The sequence below is a fragment of the Botryllus schlosseri genome, chromosome 10, assembly GCF_051294905.1.
Source record: "Botryllus schlosseri isolate E-star chromosome 10, Bs_hap1, whole genome shotgun sequence".
Classification (NCBI taxonomy): domain Eukaryota; kingdom Metazoa; phylum Chordata; class Ascidiacea; order Stolidobranchia; family Styelidae; genus Botryllus; species Botryllus schlosseri.
This window is the reverse complement of record NC_137245.1, coordinates 24,304,758-24,327,478: the sequence shown is the minus strand read 5'-3', so window position 1 is coordinate 24,327,478 and position 22,721 is coordinate 24,304,758. Positions and strand designations below refer to the sequence as shown.

The following is a 22,721-nucleotide window of genomic DNA, read 5'->3' as shown; positions in this document are numbered from 1 at the left end:
TCAGTTCATTGTGGTCGCATGAAAGGTACATGTTTGAATCTTTGAACTTTCCGTGTACTCGAATACTTGACTCAACGCCTAATACCCGGTTCAGAATCAAACCACTCAGATACTCTATTTCGCCCTGCACTATCAAAGACTATACTGACAAAACAACACACTAGTCATCAAAATAAGCGTCTATCAACAATACGAGTGTATTTTAAAAACAAACAATTGGAAATTTTCCACTGTCTTTTATTATATGCCTTCAATAACAGAGCATCGCACGTATCTGAACAACTCAATCCCACACCATGTCTAAGATACTTTTGTATTACCTATTGCACTGACACACCATGTTCAACTAATCAATATTCTAGAAAAGAGCAACCACGGTACATGCTGTCAGCCAAAAATATGCACGAGTCTTTTAATCAACTCTTCCCTTTTCACATTAGGCTGTCGGATAAATAATATACATACACAGCAGACATTTAGAACATCATATATTTTAGCCTAGCGTCTTAAAGTTGTAGTTTAAAATTCACGAATTTGCCCAAATATTGGTTCAATTGCTAAATGAAGCAAGAATTTCAAGACTGTTGGCAAAATGGCAGTAACCGTCAGCAAATCAAATTCACTTTCATCATTTACAAATGCGATGACAACTGTACCTAATAATTGCAGTACAACTGTTCGTGTACAATGTTCAATGTTCATACAGCGTGAATTCAAGACCAAGGGTGCGAAACGTGAGACACGCAGAAAAAAAATTGCGCCCCACTAAAAAGTTCAATTTTGAATGGTTTACGGCCTGCGGTATGGGTTCTTGACGTTTACTTTAGTTAATTCTGGTACGTTTGTGACTGACACAAGTGGGCTGAGAAAATGGGTAAGCAATCACTAAATACGCATAAGTGTATGTTGAATTTGCACATGAATAATTTTGACATAATATATTCAGTACCAGGAACAATTTCCATATCTTGAGCAATTAACGGTTGCCTTGTCCAACATCATTTGATACAATAGTCTCGACAGCACTGTTACAAATTCGTAATCAGATCGTAGGCCTTGCAACCGCTAGAAAAGTAATATGGTGCAGTCCACGGCTTCACTTCATTATTTATATCTGGCCCACTTGTGAAAAAGGTTGCACACCCCTGCTCTAGAAGATTTGCCAGCCCCTGGACAGTAGACACTGGACAACAGTTACTTAAAACGGCACGTCTGCAACAAAATCAATTTGAATACAACATACTTCACTACCGCCCAACGCCTGCTTATCAATTTGACATGCCACATAGCAAAGCAACAATTACTGTCATATAAAATAGGTATCATCTATCATCGATCGTAAAGCACCATGAAAAATATCCAGTGACGCGCATCATACCATGGAGCTCTGCCCCTCCAGTCGTTCACAAATCTGTGAAAAAGATGAGATATAATTTAAACTTGAATGAGACGCCTCTTGACCTGGATTTTCAGTTTATTATGAATAGGTTTGGAACATACTAAATTGTGAAAAGGGTCACATCGCTTGTCAACGAGTATTGGCATAATCTGTAATGGAACAGTCCCTAAACTTCCTCATTTTTTGTTGCGTCATCCGCTTGTAATAACAGACAAGTCATGTGGGTAGGCGTGGCAAAAACTGCCTTGTAAGGAATGCAACGTCACTAGTTAGAAGACAAAGACATAACAGATGTCGGTACGGTATTAGTGTTTACCTTATTAATTACTGGAATCTGTAGTATCGAACCGATAACTGGCACCCTCCTCAAGAAATTTATTATAACGGGGAAGAATCCGCTGCAATAAAACAAATAACATCATCATCACACTGTAATACACGATTTCCAGAGGTATAAGCATTTTGTCCATTGCTCGATCAGCACAAAACAACATAACGCATTGAAGATTGTTCAATTGAAATTGCTCATAGACAGATTTGCCGCGTGAATGGAATGACGCAAGGGCAGATCAGGAAGTCTGTAAAATACGAGTGTTCTAAACAGGGACCAATTTTTTAATTATTTATTATAGTTGTGCGGCACTTAGTGCCCATGGTAAATACTATTTTATCAAATCCAAATTTTTAGACATCAATAACTTCGCTTCCGCTGGTTGGAATTGCGCCAAATTTGGTGAACATCGTTTCTATAGACAACCGAACAATTTCATGGGGTGAACAGGAAATTTTTGCACATGAATGACATATTGTGAGCAGGAGCCTGCGGCGTCACAGATGTAAAAACGGTTTTAAAATGTCACGATAAGCAAAGTTGAATACAATGATGTCACATGATGCTAAGAAATGGGGTCATGGGGATGTGAGAGAACAATAGAGGGAATTTTACTATACCTCAAGGCAAGACTCAAGCCCTCACCTTAGCGACGCCAACCTAGATTGAAAGTATTGCGGGCCTCATCAGTTTCATTAAGATTAACCCCATTTACAAATATATTTCTGATAAAGATGAATTTAAATAACTCATTCTTTGCTATTGACATGTGATGAGAAGCGTTGAGTTGGATATAAATTACGTATTATTTTGCAAATTTTAGGTGTTCATATACACAGCAAATCATAAATTTCGTATATGGTCGACATAGCCAACATGAACACTGACATAAAACTCAGAAGTATTTGTCAGCACTTTGCAATTAGCATTGTAAATGATCAATCAGCTAGTGATTCTTGACGTAATGCACTTACCTGAACAACAGGACAAAACCATAAGCTTCAACAAGCATCCCAATTAAAGGCCATCCCAATAACACGATCAGTATGCCAGTGAAAAAGAAACCGCTGGATTTCATCTTATGCCTTTGGAAGAAGAAATTGAACGTCCTTTGCAGACCAATAATAAACGAAAGACCACTGATAAATAGAAGCTGAATGAAAATGAAATAAAATGTATACACAGTTTCTGACATGTTTTCGAAGCATTTCATTATACTTACATTACCAAATGCAATGAGTACCCGATCGAAGAAAAACAGCATTCCAAGGAACAGGAAGAATCCTCCAAATCCAGCTAGGCCAATGCCTATCTCTGTACAAATCAATGTAGAGATCAGTACAGCGGCTAAGGCACATAAAGCAGAATCTGATATCATTGAGATAGATGCACTTACTTTGAGAATCAGTAACAGAGAGCATGTTCGCTTTTCCAGGTAGTATGTGAAGGATTACAAAGCAGATTCGATTTGTGCCGAACTACAGCAGATTATATGCAACGAATGGTTTACCAGTGGTAGTCAACATATGTATCAAATCTCTATGATGGAATAGGTCACAAGATTATATAAATTTAAAAGCACTGTACAATGTCAATCCATATACAAGAATAGCTGGCATAACAATAACAATGAAACTATCGTATTTTAGGGCACAAAGATCGAACTGGAATATATTGGAATATTGAAGATCTGAAATACAATGAACTACTTTGTAACCAAACGGCGGAACTTATCATTAGAAACTTCTAGAAAAGTTTGTAAAACATGCCCACAATGCTACATGAATTCATGGATACAGTAGCAAGTCAATAGTCTGAAATTCAATGAACATCGTAAAAATACAGAATAATATATACAGAATCACAATCATTTCATAAATTCAATCATTAAATGCACATGATTCAGCGGAATGTAAAAAATTCAGCCAGAAAAGATAACTGCGTAATCGACTACCGTCGGTGATCTGACGGAAACCAAACCGATCATAAGTTTCATTTATTATATCCAGCAATTCATCAACATTGTATTCGGAATCTGGAGGATCTTTGAAGTTGGATGTAGATTGCAGATGAGGAGATTGCTGACCAGTGTCTGGCGGGGGCAACTGTGCATTTTGAGGAAGCAGCCCCCTTAAAGTGGCAATCTCTCTTTCATCAGGATATGTTGGCATTATCACGCCAAATAAGTTGCAGCTTGATTCCATTTCTTGATTTTGGTAGTTAGGTGAAGGCAGCAGACTTGGTGGCTCAGAAGTAGTGGCCATTGGCATCGAGTCCAGCTGTGATTGCGGTTGGATGGTACTAGCAGAACAATTAAACGTCGCCAAGTTAGCAGTGCTCCCCGTGCTAAGTTCAGTAGACGGTATGACGCCGTGACAAGACACTACCGTTTGGGTAATATCTTCACATTGCTCAGTTGTGTCAGTGTATGAAGAATCGTTCACAGAGATTGAAATCGAAGCTTGCGCTCGATTTTCGACATTTTCAACGTCATCGCAAACGAATTGAGAGTCATCGTCCGTACATTCACGAAAGCGAACTTTCTCTTCTGGAGTATCTCCCGGTTCGGAAAACGTTTTGGGTAGTCCTGGTGTTGCGTTCGTCAAGATTTCGGAGACAGTCATTTGTTCCGATTCTGGAGGTAGGTATCTGCCTTTCTTTACTTTCGGTGGCATGGAAGATTCAGACGTCTGCTGTAGCGATACATTCCTTTTCTGTCCAGCAGCAGGCTTAATAGAATCTGCATGGTCACAAGCACGATCTGGTGGCACGGGGGATTCAAACGTCTTCTTTCCAACTCTTTCTGGTGAAATAATTTTCATCTGAGTAACAGGCTTAATAGAATTTCGAGGTCCATCTGGTACGTATTGGAATCCGATGGCCTTAGTCAACATGATTACATCATTTCCTTTACAGATTTTTAGTTGGACCATCGCCTGAATCGTCTCTCTCAGAGGTTGCTCAAGATGCAGTTTCGGCAGATTGAATTTAACAATCCCGCAATCAACTCTACAATCGGCAGTCAGAGTGTCCTTTTCCCCAAGCCGCACCATTGCCGTGACTTCGTTTTTGGCAATTGGTACACCTCTTTCACACTGAACCCATATTTCTTGACCACCGTCGGCATAACCCCAACAGGGATTCATTTCTCGAAGACTGCAACTACCATCAAACATTTCATCGGTTTCGCACGATGCTTTGCAGTCTGCTTTGTTTTCATAGTAAGCAGTAAATCTGATACGAAATGGTCCTCTCATGCCATTCTTGCCTATTGCCTTCCTGAATACTTGCAATCCATTTAGATACAGGTTTTCACTCGTGGAATGAGTCCACGATTCACAAGACAGATAGTAGGTTCCATGAATGTCGCCTAGGAGGGTTACAACAGTTGCCTCGACACATACTTTCACATCTGAGTGTAAGGTACCGACGATCCGTAGTGCAACCGGTTTCTCGTCGTCTGTCAAGAGTTTACTTCTTTTTTCAGACTTGTATCTCACATTCACATAACGAGATGGAGGTCTTACAAGCAGTATTTGCAGTGGCACCATCACAGACATTATTGATTGAGTGATGGAGAGAGATCTTGCAGATTAATGTATATATTGCACTGTTCCTGAAATAAAAAATAGAACATCAATGTAAATGACTGCTTGATCGACCTAAATGACAACACAAATAAATGCTCTTCATAGGCACAAACCTATTTGAATATAACTGGATATGCTAAGCGTCGTCTACCACATCAACTATAACAGGGCTCAGGTCAAAGTCCATTAGTTGTAGACCAACTAATGTCAAATCACAATAGGCCTTGGTAAAATAATGAGTGGGAGTGCGCTAGAGTGACAGAATTGTATACCCACATATTTTGCAAAGCAAAGAACTTGAAGATATAAAAATGCATTGTCATGAATGCCATGGCACACAAGGCCTGAACACCTGCGGGGTGTGTGGTGTTATTATTATTATTATCAAAAAGTTGAGAGTCAAAACGCAGTCAAACACACACACATACTGCGAACGAATTTACCGAGCACTTGCACACGAAGCAATTTTTTGAAATAACATACATCGCTGGCCGTAACAATTTGCTTGGACTTGCCGAGCATCTACCGGTTGCTGTCAATCTAAAATCCGCTTGTGATACACAGTAAGATATCTCCATTGTGGCATGTTGGAATGTCGAGACTTTCACACGTCAGCAATCAACAAACAACCCACTACAAAGGGTTAATAGGCGTTCTCTTTAAGAAGACAAAATATACAGGAAATTTGAGTTCTATTTCACCAACACTACTGTTACCCGAATATCATTGACGTAGACCCATGCACTTACCTTCAGAGTCACCAACAGAAAGTTTGTCGATTGTTTCAGGTGGGGGAAAAACTACCAAGCAGATTCTTTATGCACCGAACAACAGCAGATATACTCTTCAGAAAACGTTAAAAGTATTAACTAGTAGGCCTAACAGTTATATATATGCACCTGAAACCATAAATCAGATTACATATTTGTGATAATTGGAAAGGAATACATGGTGTAGAAATTGATACAAGAATATGGTACAATAAAAATGGAACTTTGTCACAATGTCACACACCAACTCATCAGAAACTAATGGATTTCATATTTCCAAAAATCTATGTATGACCTGTTTCGAAGAGAATATAATGGAACTGATTCATGATAGAAAAGTTGGATACTTGTGGTCACACAACGATTTCAGTTGGTCGGCGGAAAAATAAAATGTCAAGTCAAATTGGTTACAAATGATCATGGAGTATTACAATATCTTAATATTGCATAAGTTTTGCTATGTTCACTCATTTGAAGGAACTGTGTTCAATTAAGTCTCAATCTAGAAACACTGTACAAATCTAAAAATCCGTATACAAGAATAGCTGACACAACAATAAAAATTAAACTGTGGTATGTTCAATGTTAGGCACAACGATCGAACTGGAATAAATTGGAACATTGAAGTTGTGGAAAAAATGAGCTGCATTGTAAACGACGGAGCTCATCATTGGAAAAATTCTAGTAAGACGGAAAACAACAATGCCAACAATGCGAGATAATTTCATTGATACAGAAGTAGGAAGGCGATTTTCTGAAACCAATAACTACCGTAAAAACTACAGAAAAATACACAGCATCACAATTAACAATCATTTCATAAATCAATTCATAGAAGGCACATGATTCAGTAAAATGTAAAAAATTCAGCCAGAAAAAATGATCATAACATGCTCTTCTAGGCTATATCTTGTACAGTACACATATAGGCATTTATCTCAAAGCAGAAACGATATATGACGGCTGCAATCGCAATTTCTACAAGCTCAATGCAAATCCGCTGGATAACTCAACTGCATAATTGACTCCCATTGGTCGTCTGGTGGAAACTGATCATAAATATCCTTTGTTATCTCCGGGAATTCATCATAATTACATTCCCTGTTTGGAGGATCTTTGAAGTTGGAGGTAGACCGCAGATGAGAAGATTGTTGAGCTGTGCCTGGAGCGTGCAAGTTTACACTTTGCGAAAGCAGCAGACCTGAAGTGGAAATCTCTCGTTCATCGGGAGAAGTTTGCATTGTCTCGTCATAAAAGTTGCGATTTGAGTCCATTTCTTGACCTAAGTAGTTTGATGGAGGCAGCAGACTTGGTGGCTCAACAGTAGTGGCCATCGCCATCGTGTCCAGCTGTGATTGCCGTTTGAAGGTACTAGCGGAGCAGTTAACCATCGTCAGGTCAGCAGTGCACCCCATGCTTTGTTCAGTGGACATTATGATGTTGTGACACGACCCTACCTGTCCGGTTATATCTTCGCATTGCTTGGCCGCACCAGGGATTGGTGCATTGGTTACAAACAAGGCAATCGGGTCTTGCGCAAGAATTTTGACATTGTCTGTGTCGTCACAAATGGATTGCGAGTCATCAGCCATACGTTCACGAAAGCGAACTTTCTCTTTTGAAGTACCTCCTGGTTCGGAAAACGTTTTGGGAAGACCTGGTGATGCATTTGCCGAGACTTCCGAGACAGGCGTTTGTTCTGATTCCGGAGGTAGGTATCTGCTTTTCTTTACTTCAGGTGTCGTGGAAGATTCAAATGTCCGATGTAGCGATACATTTCTTTTCTGTCCAGTAGCAGGCTTAATAGAATCTGCATGGTCGCAAGCGCGATCTGGTGGCACGGAGGTTTCAAACGTCTTTGCAGGTCTTTCTGGCGAAATGATTTTCATCGGAGTGACAGGCTTAGCCGAATTCGGAGGTCCACAACTGCCATCTGGTATGTATTGAAATCCGATGGCCGCAGTTAACATGATTAAATCCTTTCCTTTACAGATTCTCAATTGAACCGTCGCCTGCATTCTCTCTCCCAGAGGTCGCTCCGAACGCAGTTTCGGCAGATTGAATTTGACAATCCCGCAATCAACTCTACAATCGGCGGTCATAATCTCCTTCTCCCCAAGCCGCACCATTGCCGTGACTTTGTTTTTAGTAATTGGTACACCTCTTTCGCACTGAATCCATACTTCTTGCCCACCGCTGGCATAGCCCCAACGAGGATTCATTTCTCGAAGACCGCAACTACCGTCGAACATATCATCGGTCTCACACCACGCTTCGTAATCGGTGTTGTTTTCATAGTGAGCGGTAAATCTGATACGGAATGGTCCTCTCATGCCATTCTTGCCCTGTGCTTTCTTGAATATTTGCAATCCGTTTAGATACAGATTTTCACTCGTGGAATGAGTCCATGATTCACAAGACAGATAGTAGGTTCCGTGAATGTCGCCTTCGAGGGTTCTAACCGTCGCCTGAACACATACTTTCACGTTCGAATGTAAGGTACCGACAATCCGTAGAGCAACCGGTTTCTCGTCGTCGCTCAAGAGTTTACTCCTTTTTTCCTTCTCGTATCTCACATTCACATAACGGGATGGATGTCTCACAAGCAGTACTCGCAGTGGCGCTATCACGGACGCCATTGATTCAGTGTCAACAATATTCGAGTAATGGAACGAGACCTTGCAAATTGATGTATATATTGCGCTGTTTCTGAAATAAAAAACAGAACATTAATCTTAATGACCGCTTGCTCGAGCTCTCATGAAGTCAACCTAAATGACAACACAAATAAATGCTCCTGACGGTCATAATACCATTTGAATATATCTAGAGATGCTCGGAGTTGGCCACCACATTAGTTATGACAGCGCTCAGGTTGAAGTCCATTAGTTTAAGACCAATTGATGTCAGATCACAGTAGGCCTAATTCTAATGATGAGTGGGAGTGCGCTAGAGTGACAATATTGTCCACAAGGCTTCAACATTAAAAAATGCATTGTCGTGGCGCATAAGAACTGAACATCGTTACGCTGCGGTGTGTGTTGTTATCATAATTAACAATATCCAGAGTCAAAACGCGACCAAACACGCACATAGGCCTACTGTGAAGAACCTACGAGCACTCGCACCAATCTATTGAATTACCGTACGTACATTGCTGGCACTGACAATTTGCTTTCACTTGATATACAGCTATCTGTTGTTGTCACACAGTTACACGAAGCAAGAAATTTCTATTGTGACGGATTGGAATGTCCCCATATTGGATTGTGTGGGTTTACACGTCAGTAATCAACACACAAACCGCTACAAAAGCCTTACTACTTACTATATTAATACTATGAGTCATCGTTAAGATAAAAATAGCTAACAGTTTAGAAGTAATTCAGGCGAGGCTTTCACACGACTTCATCAACATTTTATATATAGTTTGCCAAACTCTGGTCTGCATGCCGCACCCAGTTGATGAATCTTTCAAAACCTAACTTCTTTTATCTCATCATCAACTACACAGCAGTACAATACACTTGCAATCGTGAATCATTGTTGTTCATGTACCACACGATCAGCGAACATAGCAGAACCCAAAACATTTTAGATAAAATGGACTAAATCTATAACAATATTTGAATTCCACTGCAACCAACAATATCGGTAACCAAGTAATATTGAGACATAGGCCCAGCGCACTTACTTTACGAGTCACCGACAGAAAGTTTGTCGATTTTTCCAGGTAGGGGAAAGACTCCAAAGCAGATTCTTTATGCACCGAACAACAGCGGATATACTCTTCAGAAAACGTTCAAAGTATTAATTTGTAGGCCTAGCAGTTATATATACACACCTAAAAGCATAAAACAGATTACATATTTGTGATAATTGGAAAGGAATACATTGTGTAAAAATTGATACAAGAATATAGTACAATAAAAATGGAACTCTGTCACGATGTCACACACCAACTCATCAGAAACTGAGGGATTTCATATTTGTAAAAATCTATGAACTGTTTAAGAGAAAATGATGGAACTGATTCATGATAGAAAAGTTGGATACTTGTGGTCACAGAACAATTTCAGTTGGTCGGTAGAAAAATTGAATGCCTCAAGTCAAATTGGTTACAAAAGATCAGGAATGCTACAATACATTACTATTGCATAGGATTTGCAATGTTCACTCATCAAAAGCACTGTGTTCAATTAAGTCTAAGTGCGCAACAATTCAGTGCATCAGCTACATGACTACATAAAACATTTCAGGACCTATAAGATAGAATTTTTAAATCCTAAAAATATTCTATGAAATCAACGTGAATCAAAATACACAAAACAGAAGGGCGTGGCGGTTAAGAAGGTCCATACAGGATGTCACTCCACAATGCCCCATTGAACCATGGTTTTTGTGATTCAGTGAGATCAGGTGGGGAATTCAAATCAAAGACCGTCTTCATGTTGGGCAAGTTATCATGTTCTGGAGAATTCCCAAGAAGCTTATCCAGGGTGACTGGTGGAGTCCTCAAATTATTCCTGTTTGCTTGAGAATTTTCCTGATGCGATAGCACTTCCACGTCGCCGAAAGCCGTTAGATCTTTGCCGGGAATACGCTCAAATTGATTATTATCAGTATTCCGTGAGCATGGTAGCGCTTGAGAAGGCGATGAACCAACAGCATCAGGACATTGACTAACAATCTTTGACTTGGTGGAATGAGATTGAGATGTGTCCCAGGTCTTGATTTGACTGGGTGACTTTTGGTACGATTCCAACGGTTGGGTATCTTCGTCACATTGATAGGACACAACAAGGTCGGAACAGTCAGGGATATCCGATCTTCGGTCAATTGTGGATTGTATCTCTTGAATCTTGGGATGATTGTCGGTGTGGTTCCTTTCGTTTCCGCGGGTATCATTGGATCTCGGTGTTCCCATATTGAATGGAAAATCTATGTCTGTTTGCTCGATTCTAGACATTTTCTTTGCTGTGGAATGCTCATCTGTTTGATAGAAGCTTTTCAGTAGAACTTGATTATCATTTACAAAACTCTCTTGAGCCAATGGTTCTGACGGTTGGCGTTGACTCTGATTTTTTGCTGCTGGTCTGTTTGATTCCACAAATGATTTAGAACCAAGACTAGCGGAGACGTTATCTTGGTGCATATTCAAACCGTTGCCATGTTGTGAATGTTTCCTCTTTCTAGTGACTTTTGGTTTTGCAGTTTGGAGCGTGCTAGAATTCGAATGGCTGAAACTACCATCGGGTAGACAATGAATGTCGATGGAATCAGCAGACTCAATTTGATGATGTTCGTGAGAAATTTCCAATCGAACACTCGCCACCACTGAGATTCCGCAAAGTTTTTCGTGAGGCACTCTTGGCAGATTGAACATGGCAAGTCGGTCGTCTACTTTGCAATCAGCATCATAAATAATTTTGTCAGCAATAGATATTTTCGCTTTGAGTTTGTTCTTTTTTGGTAGAGCTCTTTTAGTATGTATCCATACCTCATGACCGTCGGCATTTTCTTCTGACACAATAATCCGTTTGAGACTTGGTCGGCGAGTTTCGTCATGGCATTGATCATATATAGGGTCGGTTTGGCAAGTGGCTTCAGACCGACCCAAAATATAATTTCCATTCTCCTGGTAGAAAGCAGAAAATTCAATGTAGAACGAGCCCAAACTGTCATTTTGTCGGCTACCCGCATCTTTTGACCCATTCTTCCCAATTCTCACGATCCTCAAACCATCCAAGACCAAATTTTCGCCCGTTGAATGTAACCACGTCTCAGGTTCGAGTCGATAGTTTTTGTGACACTCGTTATTTTTCGTGGACATCACCCTTCCTTGAACAAGTACTTTTGTATCCGGATGCCCAACAACATCCAGCGTTATAGGCTTATCCTTCAAAGCTCCGCGCTTTTCCTTCGCATATCTGGCATGCACATACCGCGGTTGAGAGGCAAGTAATAATTTCATAGTCATCTTGTAATTCCTGGCTCAAAATCTATTTGAAAATTATTTAAGGCACTATGTCTGAATGAACAATGAACATTGAAAAGTCAGATAAAATCACAAGTTGGAAAAAAAGTCATGAACGTTCAGAGCAACATTTTCAAATAGCTTAACTTTGGCACCGTAAATGGTCGCAATCAGTGATATCCAAGTAGATCATGCCCATTTTTAACAGCTTGGGAAAATCAAAGTTTTTCTAAGATTGTCACATTCTTTTCGCCATATCATATAGTGATGTTTATGTTTGACAAAATGTGACCGACCAACATAACCAATAACCATGGCCGAGATATGGCTGAATAGAAATGATATCTCACAAAAACTCAAATTTTCCCAAGACGTTAAAATGGACATAAGCTATATTTTGAGTCCAGTGCGACGAAATGTTCGAAGCAACATTTTCAAATATTAGTAATTAACAAATTCTCCACTTTTACTGCAATCTTCTGACATCAGCCAATATTGCCAAGTACAGGTATGTTTAAAACAAACTACCACTTCTTCTCACAGGCAAATGACTTCTCGCGAATATATTTTCAATTTATTACATTCAATCCAATTCGGTGAGGGATATCGGATATGAAAGTTACCTGTGGGACATCATACCAGGGATATCTAGACTTCTACACCATACAGATACACTCACATACCAATGTGTGGTTTTCAAAGTTATTTCCACAGTCAGGGGTTGAACGGAAGCTACACAAGAACACCGTAATGAATTGAAAGTACTGCTTGTTATAGGCTACTGTGTGCCGCAGGCAAGCAAAATGATTTTCCTAGGTATTATTCTTGTGCTAAATGAGGAAGTGTTGACGACTGCTATTTGTCACCCCGCCCCGGGAAGTGTTTGAGAACTATCAATTTCCACCCTTCCCTACTGGAATCTCGGTACGTTTTGCCTGTTATAACAGGTGATCAGCGATGATTCTCCAAGTTGGAAGTAATTTAATGAAAAATGAGAAGTAATTTAATGAAAAATGAAAAAAAATGAAGAATTGTGTGAGTACACGGCACCGATTCCATAGAGGCACCCCTTTAAGCATACACTACAAAAAAAAATTAGACAAATTTGGTCTCAAATTTAAGAAATGAGGATGATTTGGTCTCATTTTCAACAATTTCAGTCTCACTGATGGTCTCATTTTACCCACTCACCATAAATGCTATTTTCGACTCAGACAACCATATATATATTGATCTGAATTGTACATGAGAGTAGTAAGTGGCATGTACCTTGATAACTATATCTAGTGAATACCTTGTAAACTTAGTACAGGATCATCTCAACACTGCAATTTCTGGTCTCTCTCATCCTTCCCCTCCTCCGCTCAGACCCCTAACACTGAAAAGGATGCCCCCATGGCACTGCTACTATTTTCGATCAATTTCTGGCTTACTTTTGAGACATAAAGTTCTTGGTAAGACTAATTGGTCTTTAAGACTAATTGGTCTTTAAGACTTTTTTTTGTAAAAAATCGATTTGAGACATTGAGACCAAATTTGTCTGATTATTTTTTGTAGTGTATTATTTAGTGAAGCACATCAGAATGGCATCCTCATTAATATGTATTTTTCAATGAAAAACAAGATTTGCATAGTTGAAATAGGTCAATTCAAAATACACTAAGTGCAGAGATGATAAAGTTAGCTCATCCGGGGGCGGAAGAGTCCTAATTGTCTGATTAAAACTGGTGCATGAAGTTGGATAAGATTTCGGACGACGATTATCCCGAATCATCTGGTGAAACTTTTAATCCAGCCAAGTCGGTCGCCACGATTAACATGTTTTTAATCACTTTCACATGATTTGGCAATTAGCATTCTGGCGGCTAAGCTGTAACTTAGTGATAACGTGTCAAGTCAAGACTGTGTCTCCGTCTGGCGGTCTTGGATGAAATATACACACGATCTCTCTGTCTGAAGAAAGACGAAAGTGCCAACTAACATGAAATTGTGAAAATATTCCCGAATTTGTCACCAAATGTGCTAATTGCAAACCTGCCTGGGTAAGCCGAACGAAAAATTCTACAGCAGAATCCATATTATCACAATCACAATCCATATTATATATCTTGCGATCTGAGAGTATGCGAGAGAGATGAGCGGATTTGGAATTTCTATGTCCTAATCCAATCCAAATCCGAACCTTCAAATCCTAATCCTAATCCATAACTTTTTCAAATTCAAGTCCTTGTCCAATCCTAATCCGAGTCCAACTGGAAATTCAGAAAAAATGCAAATTTATGCAACGGAGGGATTGGAAATTTTTCTTCTCAGAACCAATGATTCCCTTGATTCAAGATAACCTATTAACCATAAGTACATTATTAACTGATCTGAATAAAGATTGTCGCCATTCACCACACGACAGTTCATACAGTCCACCCTCAAGATTACCGGACAACGACTGACCTATCGATCTCGCTTCCCATGACATGCCACCCTATTCTTGTCTCTTTCTTTTTCTATACTATCTTCTTTACTTTCATTCAGTGTGCATGCCTCCTCTTTACATCGCCTAGGCCAAGGTGGGTGTGTGATTCCATAGACAAATTAAAGTCGCTTCGACATCTTCCTGTCTATTCATTGTATCGCATTTTTTGTGGTGTATTGAACTGATAAAATTGTTAATAAACCAATGATGATGATGATGATGATGATGACATATTAATCTATAAGAAATTCGGCAAATCCTAATCCTAATCCGTTCAGAAAAAAAAATTCTTATCCTAATCCAATCCAAATCCGACAAAATTTCACAAATCCTGTTTTTTCAAATCCTAATCCTAATCCATGCTCATTGCTCATCTCTGGTATGGGTGGACTGTGGTGCTACACCGGCGGTGTAACACCGCTTCACACTTCAGTTTACCCTTTCTCGCTTCTCCTCAGTCCTATTCTCTCATTGAAAAGGGGTGTATCTATTTTGTCAATGCCGATCAGAGTTGGATCAATTGTAATTTGTAATTGAGCTGAATGTAATTATTACATTTTTGAATGTAATTAATTACATTTTTGAATGTAATTGTAATGTAATTGTAATTGAAGCATTTTTATTTTGTGTGATTGTAATTGTAATTGTAATTTGACAAAAAGTTTGCTCAATTACAATTTCAATTACATTAAATTGCTATTGAGACCTGACAAGCACAACATAAAATTATTGACTTATAATGCATTCTCTTAATATGTCGACAAGGAATTGGGTGGATCCATTCGCGGAAGCCCCTGACTGCGCCCTTGCGGGCGAAGTTTTTTTTATTTTTACCGCTATGCTGGCCTCGGCTGTCATTGTATAGAATTTTTAGATTACTAACCAACGGATGGATTCGCAACACGTGACTCACGATTGAATACGCCAAGAAGCGAACTGCTAAGCCGGCTAAAAGCAGCAGAATTGATAGTCCCATAGCTGGCGATCCAAGCGTCGAAATTTGATATGTATGGTCCTGATCGAAAGCTAGTGACGCACTGATTCCGCAATAAAAGTATATTTCCAGGCAATGGTACCATCCCAAAATAGTCGTGAAAGTCTGGGAATCGGCATTGTTCTGAACAATCGCGGGGCGTAATTGGTCATTGTTGTGGTCATGCTGCTGCGGCGCTCTCACTTTTCAGAACAGTCGGCCTTAAACGGCTATTTTGGAGCAGTTACATTGCCCTGACGAGATTTTAATTTGTATTTTCATCATCATTGGTTTATTAGCAATTTTATCAGTTCAATACACCACAAAAATGCGATACAATGAAAAGAAAGGAAGATTTCGAAGCGACTAGGAGTTGTCTATGGAATCGGACACCCACCTTGGCCTAGGCCAGACCTGGGCAAAGTGCGGCCCGCTGGCCAAATGCGGCCCGCGAAGCTATTTTGTGCGGCCCGCGAAAGGTTGCTTGGAATTCAAAACATAAAACTTGCTTTTTAAATGACTAAACCATAGGCTGTATCAACTGAACAGGAAATTCGTTTGTTTTGAAGCCCGTTCATTAATATGCCACGATTACGCTGCCTATACGTACCTGGCATGCGTAATCCAGATTCAAAATAAAGGAAATGTGGCAAAGTGTGAGTAGCAATTAAAGTCATAAGAAATCACTCTTTCCATTTAGTTTATTCCAAACCTTCTTTGTTGCCATTATCACATTACGCATTATATGATATGTGTTTCAAATTGTTACGTGTACGCTTCCAAATCCCTAATTCGTAAAACAAGTCAATCAGTGTTCGCGATCAGATGACTCATCATATCTATCACCCATAATGGATGAAAGGGCATGTCTAAAAAAAAACGAAAATTGAAATTGGAATGTTTAGAGCACTAACTATTTATATACTGGAGTCAGTTTAGTTTTTGCCGAGCATGTCGCCGAGATTTAAGATTTTAATTAAAGTCCGTCTTATGACCAATACACGAAACACTCGGTCTAGGAAGGGCGAATTTCAGAAAAACTACAAGCTTCGCTCAACATCAAAGCTATTCAAGCTGCACAGTGTTCGGAACACAGCGACCAAGACAATAAGCTTTGTATTGTGGTTCTCGAACTGGGGGACGTGAAAGCATTTGAAGGGATCGCGAAGCTGGAGTTTGTTGAAAAAAAATTTCGCGCTGGCGCGATTTACCACCAGCTCATAGTTGTTGCTCTGTGTATTGTACGACTTTGTTTTTCAGTATTCTCTGATCAACAGCCCTAACCTTCAATGCCATCAAACTATCCGCTGGAATTACTAGCGTTCCGGTTGCACTTTTTAATATTTTGTGATATCATGTTAAGGGGGGCGTGAAATATTTCACTATCATAAACGGAGGCATGCTTCAAAAAGTTTGAGAACCACTGTTTTATAGTCTTAATAGAAGAACGTGGATAGGGGTTTAAGGAGATTAAAAAGATGTATCATTTTTAAAATTGTTTCGAATCATGACAGCAAATAGACATTTTTTTTTAAATTTACCGTCAGTTTCTCATAACGTAGCATCAACACCTTCACGGAGCAGCATTTATTAACAACGTAATTAAGAAATAAAATTAAATTACGCTGAAAATCTAGCTAGAATTTTCCACTCGGCCCGCCAACGTATTTTCAGCTTCTCATTTGGCCCGCGGAGGAAAATAATTGCCCACCCCTGGCCTAGGCGATGTAAAGAGGAGGCATGCACACTGAATGAAAGTAAAGAAGATAGTATGGAATAAAGAAGCGACAAGAAATAGGGCGGCATATCATGGGAAGCGAGATCGATAGGTCAGTCGTGGTCCGGTAATCTTGAGGATGGACTGTATTTATTTAGTAGTAATTGCTTGTATTTCGACTTGAATGTGGACATGCTCGTCGACTGCCGGATGGCCGGCGAGATACTGTTCCACACATCAGGTCCGGCATATTTGATAGAGCGATGATCTTTTCGGTCGATCATATGATATTTGGACGACGTGGACGCGCGTGTGTTGTACTGGTGCGCTTTTGATTCAGAGGTAAAGGAGGAATTAGTGCATCAATAGCTTGCGATAAAGACCAGATGCATCAAATTTGGACGCTTGGATCGCCAGCTCTAGGACCATGGAAAACTGAAACATTCAGTTTTCCATGATTTTTGCAAACATTTCGAAGTCTCCTTGATTGACCTCACTACTCCGACTTTTTTCCACAATCTCCAACGAAACATCTCTAAACAGCAATATGTTTGTATCAGTAGGCTATTGGCAATTTAGCAATTAAAATGAGTTTGCACAGCAGGATATTTCATATCAGAAGGCCATTCTGTTGATGTGAGTCCGGGAGTTCTACCAGTAATGAAGCGAAATTGCCTCGTGATTTCTCTCAAATGCTTATATGCTCTCGAAAATTTATACCTCCGGAGATGCATCAATATGAATCAAGCTCTCTGCACCTTCGCGCAACTAGCTCAACTTGCAGCTTTTGACAGTCCATGCGAACGCATGACTGTTTTCACAAATACTTACTTATATGCCTGAGTATATTAAAAAGACAGCCAATTCAACTACTTCTAGAAGTAGTTTTAGGATGATTCTAAAAGTACTACTTTTAGTCGTACTTGAGTATATTTTTGCGTCACTGCTTCTACTTCTACTTGAGTAGCGTCATTGGCTACCTTGACCACCTGAATAAAATCGTCCGCGTTGGATTAGTTCGAGACTCGGCAGTATCAGGTGTCGTAAGTTTATCTGGGCTCGATTCCTCCCCTTTTTCCGCTGTATTGATTAGGCATCCTTACAAAAAGACCAGGTGAAAATAGCAAGCAAAGACAGCTGAAATATCAAGATTAGATTAGATCGGTCGCTTCGACCTCGTTCTATCAATGGCTAATTATCCACATATTCTCAATTTCGAAAGTTTTCATTTTATCCTGTTTCCGTGTTTTAGAGTTGATCAATGGTCAATGACCGAACGTCCCGCTTTCCATTTCCACCACATCTTCCCTATTTCACCATCACCGCTGTGACGGTGGATGGTAATAGGCTAATAGCACATATTCAGGTTTTGGCCCCGTGGATATACTCAGCTATCGCAGCTATCGCAGCTATCGATGGTGGATGGATATACTCAGCTATCACAGCTATCGCAGCTATCACCAAAAATCGCAGACATACAGGTCATTTAAAGGTCACGTATATCGTCTAGGGCGCAGCTATCAGCGCTGGAGCTTGTTTGGGTTGAAATAGTGCGCAGCTATCAGATCCGGAGCACGTCTGAATTGAAATAGTGCGCAGCTATCAGCTCCGGAGCAAGTCCGGATGCAAATAGTGCGCAGCTATCAGCTTAGGAGTACGTCCGGGTTGAAATAGTGCGCAGCTATCAGATTCGGAGCATGTCCGGGTTGAAATAGTACGCAGCTATCAGGTCCGGAGCAAGTCCGGATGCAAATAGTGCGCAGCTATCAGCTTAGGAGTACGTCCGGGTTGAAATAGTGCGCAGCTATCAGATTCGGAGCATGTCCGGGTTGAAATAGTACGCAGCTATCAGCTCCGGAGCAAGTCCGGATGCAAATAGTGCGCAGCTATCAGCTTAGGAGTACGTCCGGGTTGAAATAGTGCGCAGCTATCAGCTCCGGAGCACGTCTGAGTTGAAATAGTGCGCAGCTATCAGCTCCGGAGCACTTCCGGATTCAGATTCATTCATTACACGGCATGCAAGGACAATCTTCGTGATTTTCAGTGTACGGGCGGTGAACAGATATTCTGACATCCACACGGGATCAAAACAAAATCGTTATTTTGTTTCAAAAGCTCTGCTTACCAATAATTATGCAGCTGTAAATACATATTTGTTATATTATTGACTAACACCTGTGCGATTCCGTGGATGTAGCGTAGGCTTTCCCTACTAACGGCTCTGCCTATCATAGATATTCACTGATCTGATATCGGACGTGTGCGACTGCAGGTATAGTATATGGAGGCCTATTATTCACTAGACGGGCCTTATACGTATCAAATTAATATAATGCACACTCCAAAGACAATATTTCGATACTGGTGCACTAGAAGAAGGGTGTGTTACTTTGATTGGTATGTCATGAATAGAATATAGCTCAGAGACCTACTCGCCTGGTAACTTTATCAAAATACTATGAGTAAATGAAGCCGCTGCACATTCCATGCATAAGGGTGCGTGCCAACAAGCTTGATTCAAACATATTTTCGTGTCAAGTCCGCTTACGGAATTGGCAGCTATTCCGGAATGATCCATATATATGCCGCAAGTGCTGCAATAAACGTACCAATATACTCCTACATGCCCAGACAAAGAATCCAGGATAAACAAAGTGATGCTTACACAAGAAAAGTTGTGGGTAGAGGAGTGCGTAAGCCATCAGACGCTCGCGTTGAAATTATGTGGACAGCAACCAATGCAATTCATGGCGGTGTGGTACGCTTCAATCACTTTAATTTTCTCCAAAGCAAGCCGGAAACCATTTCTCTGAAAGAAGATAGAGGGCATATTGACAGCAAGGTGGGAACGGAGAAGGTCGCGACGCCAACAAGTGAAACGGCGGAAAAAAATGAAATGACGGTGGAAACAGATGAAATGACGGTGGAAACAGATGAAGAGTAGGAAGTAATAAAACGTAAAAGTGCAACAATGGAAACAGCAAGACTCTCGGCAGTTCATACTGATGAGCCGGAGACTACAGTTGGCGCCTCCATGACAGCTTTGCAATTAGGCACACCTCTGCCGCATGATACATTTTTGCCCCAAAAAACTGTGGTTCGAAAATTGCTGTCTTCGACAGCAGAGCAGTTGCCGGAGGTGCCCAAAGGGAGAAAGGAAAACGTGTATTTCGTGGTGAATAACAAATTAAACATCCGAAGGCAAGAAGAAAACTTGGATAATGTTTTCATAGACGATTGTGGTGCTTGGTGTATAGTTTTAAGCGCTACAAAAGGCACTACATCAAAAACAATGACAGTGATGATCTAAAGATTGTCTATGACTACAAGGGGGAGATTTGTAGGCGAGTCAGACATGGTGATAATGATTATATACACATCCCACTGGAAACATCGTCGGACAGCATGGCCCAGCAAAATTCTGTTTTAGTATTGTACATTTATTTGTGTACAAGCAGGGTAAACCCTGATTCCAGACGTAAAATATCATGGATAAAAGATTGCGACAAGGAGCTTGCAGTGTATGAATACCTGCGCAAACATCCCGGGCACGATTTCCATGGAAATGCCAGATCTGCTTCCGCCAGCGACTACGTAAGAAGTTCAGTGGAGTTTCTGAAGGAAGTAAAGCGACTTACGACTTTCATGCCACCAAAAAAGGCATACACTACTCTCATGAAAAATAATGATATGAATATGCAACCTAAAAATCATCAGCAAATACGTGACCAAAAGAGACTGAGAAAAAGAAAGGAAATCCATTCGGAACTTTCCGTGATTAAGAGACAATGCTCCATCTCAGATGATTATCAAAGGGTCATGAGCATGGTAACGTCTCACCCATACGTGGGATCATGTATAATGGACTAGAGCGAACCTTTTTGCGCAAACCTGTACATTGAGGAACAAATTAAAGATATTAAGCGATGTTGCTTTTCAGGACACACGCCGCTGTGTGTTGACAAGACGTACAACCTAGGGAATGTCTTTGCGACAGTCACGGCCTATAAAAGCTTGAGCGTAACAAGAACGGATCCCCCACATTCATCTCCCATATTCATAGGCCCCATATTTCTCCATACAAAGTCATCTAAAATGTCTTACGCTAATTTTGCTAACCAACTGCAAAAAATATTTCCGGCCGCCGACAAGCTCATAATTGGGACTGACGATGAAATTGCAATGCACAGCGCGTTATTGAAACAACTATCGTGTGCAGAACACATTCTATGCTTCAATCACCTGAAAAAAAATTTAAAGGTTCACTTAATTAAGGTTGGGGGCAGTGAGTCTATTCGGAGGGCTGTAATTGAGTGCGTAACGAGTCTACTAGAGTCATCGTGCCTCGCCACATTTTCGTCACGAGAGGATAATTTAAAGAGTTATTGTAAGACCAATTGTCCGCAGATATTGCCATATCTAAATCATGGATTCCTCGACAAGGCTCGTTGTAAAGTCTGGGGACCAAACAAGACACTGCGCTCGCGCAATGCCGCTGCAGACAGTTTTTTCATCACAAATAACGCGGAAACTGTTAATTTTATGATCAAAGTTGAAACTCAGTGGAAAAAACATTCAAAAGTGTCAGACTAATTGATCGTTCTATTGTACGATTTAGTGACAAGCATGTTCATTGACCTTCAACGATCACTTTATAAAACTGGATTGTATCGCCTTAAGGGGGGATTTTCAAAGTATGAAATGGACCTGTATGAATGGAATGATAAACCTGAACAAGACAGGAGATTGATCTTCGATAGATTCCTATCAGAGCCCATCATGCGTCATTACAAAAGCCAGATATCATCCGATGGAAAATTGCTGGTAACAGTCCCTGAGAAAAATGCGGGAAAAAAACCAGGACATGTCGGCCGAAAACGCAAGACGAAACTGACGGCCAATCCTTATAACAATTGAATTACTCAATTGCATTCGTTTTTAAGTCCATTCGTTATTGTCTAATTTTGCACATTGTTCGTAGCACTCATGTTTCGTTTCATTTTTTTTTTTTATGCTTTTAATACATTGAATGAGAGTTGAATTAAACACAATGGGATTAACAATAGAACGTTCACCCGTATCATCTGCGTTGCAAATGTTTAATTTTTCGAATACTCAGAAAGTAAAAAAACATGGCAAAAACCGTTTAAACAGGTAAATGAGAAACTCCGACCCTTCAGCTCTATGTTACGTCGTCGTGTTAGCACGAAATCCGAGCCGTACCAGATCCTTCGCTAAGCTTGGTACGGTATAAAACTTCGTCGCCTTGTGTTAAACACATCGCGAAACCACTCCGCACTGTTTCATGAAAGCACATTGAATAACCAATGCTGCATAAGGGCCTTATATATAGGCCTACCTTTCTGAAAAATCTTAGGAAACTACCCCTGAGGAATGTTATATAGCTTATTGACGCCGTTGTTGGTATTGATATTGATTTCGTTTCATTCGACAACCTTGGTCATTTTACACAAGGCCAATATTCATTATCGTC

General features: G+C 40.2%; 4 protein-coding genes across 4 annotated transcripts in view; all 4 read right to left on the bottom strand.

The window, feature by feature from the left end:
• The window catches only part of LOC145448361 (uncharacterized), a 230,016-nt gene that overhangs the window by 120,448 nt on the left and 86,847 nt on the right, over positions 1 to 22,721 (bottom strand). The window lies entirely within an intron of this gene.
• LOC145448356 (transmembrane protein 214-A-like) overlaps positions 1 to 22,721 on the bottom strand; it is a 245,912-nt gene that overhangs the window by 136,345 nt on the left and 86,846 nt on the right. The gene's annotated exons all lie outside the window — the stretch shown is intronic.
• Positions 180 to 22,721, bottom strand: part of LOC145448364 (vesicle transport protein GOT1B-like) — a 109,389-nt gene continuing 86,847 nt past the window's right edge. The window contains exons 2-6 of the mRNA XM_080326745.1: positions 3,127 to 3,267; positions 2,953 to 3,044; positions 2,705 to 2,883; positions 1,716 to 1,797; positions 180 to 1,411 (exon numbers count right to left, since the gene is read on the bottom strand). Coding sequence (XP_080182871.1) covers positions 1,373 to 1,411; positions 1,716 to 1,797; positions 2,705 to 2,883; positions 2,953 to 3,044; positions 3,127 to 3,151 — 417 coding nt within the window. The 5' untranslated portion in view covers positions 3,152 to 3,267 and the 3' untranslated portion in view covers positions 180 to 1,372. The remainder of the gene's footprint in view (positions 1,412 to 1,715; positions 1,798 to 2,704; positions 2,884 to 2,952; positions 3,045 to 3,126; positions 3,268 to 22,721) is intronic.
• On the bottom strand, positions 6,220 to 10,169 carry LOC145448419 (uncharacterized). Its single transcript, XM_080326803.1, has 2 exons — positions 9,785 to 10,169; positions 6,220 to 8,799 (listed from the first exon to the last, which is right to left on the bottom strand). The coding sequence occupies exon 2, from the start codon at positions 8,727 to 8,729 to the stop codon at positions 7,077 to 7,079; it is 1,653 nt and encodes a 550-aa protein (XP_080182929.1). The 5' UTR covers positions 8,730 to 8,799; positions 9,785 to 10,169; the 3' UTR covers positions 6,220 to 7,076.

Excerpts from the sequence above, each read along its gene's own strand:
- LOC145448419 (XM_080326803.1), bottom strand. The coding sequence starts at position 8,729 with ATGGCGTCCGTGATAGCGCCACTGCGAGTACTGCTTGTGAGACATCCA.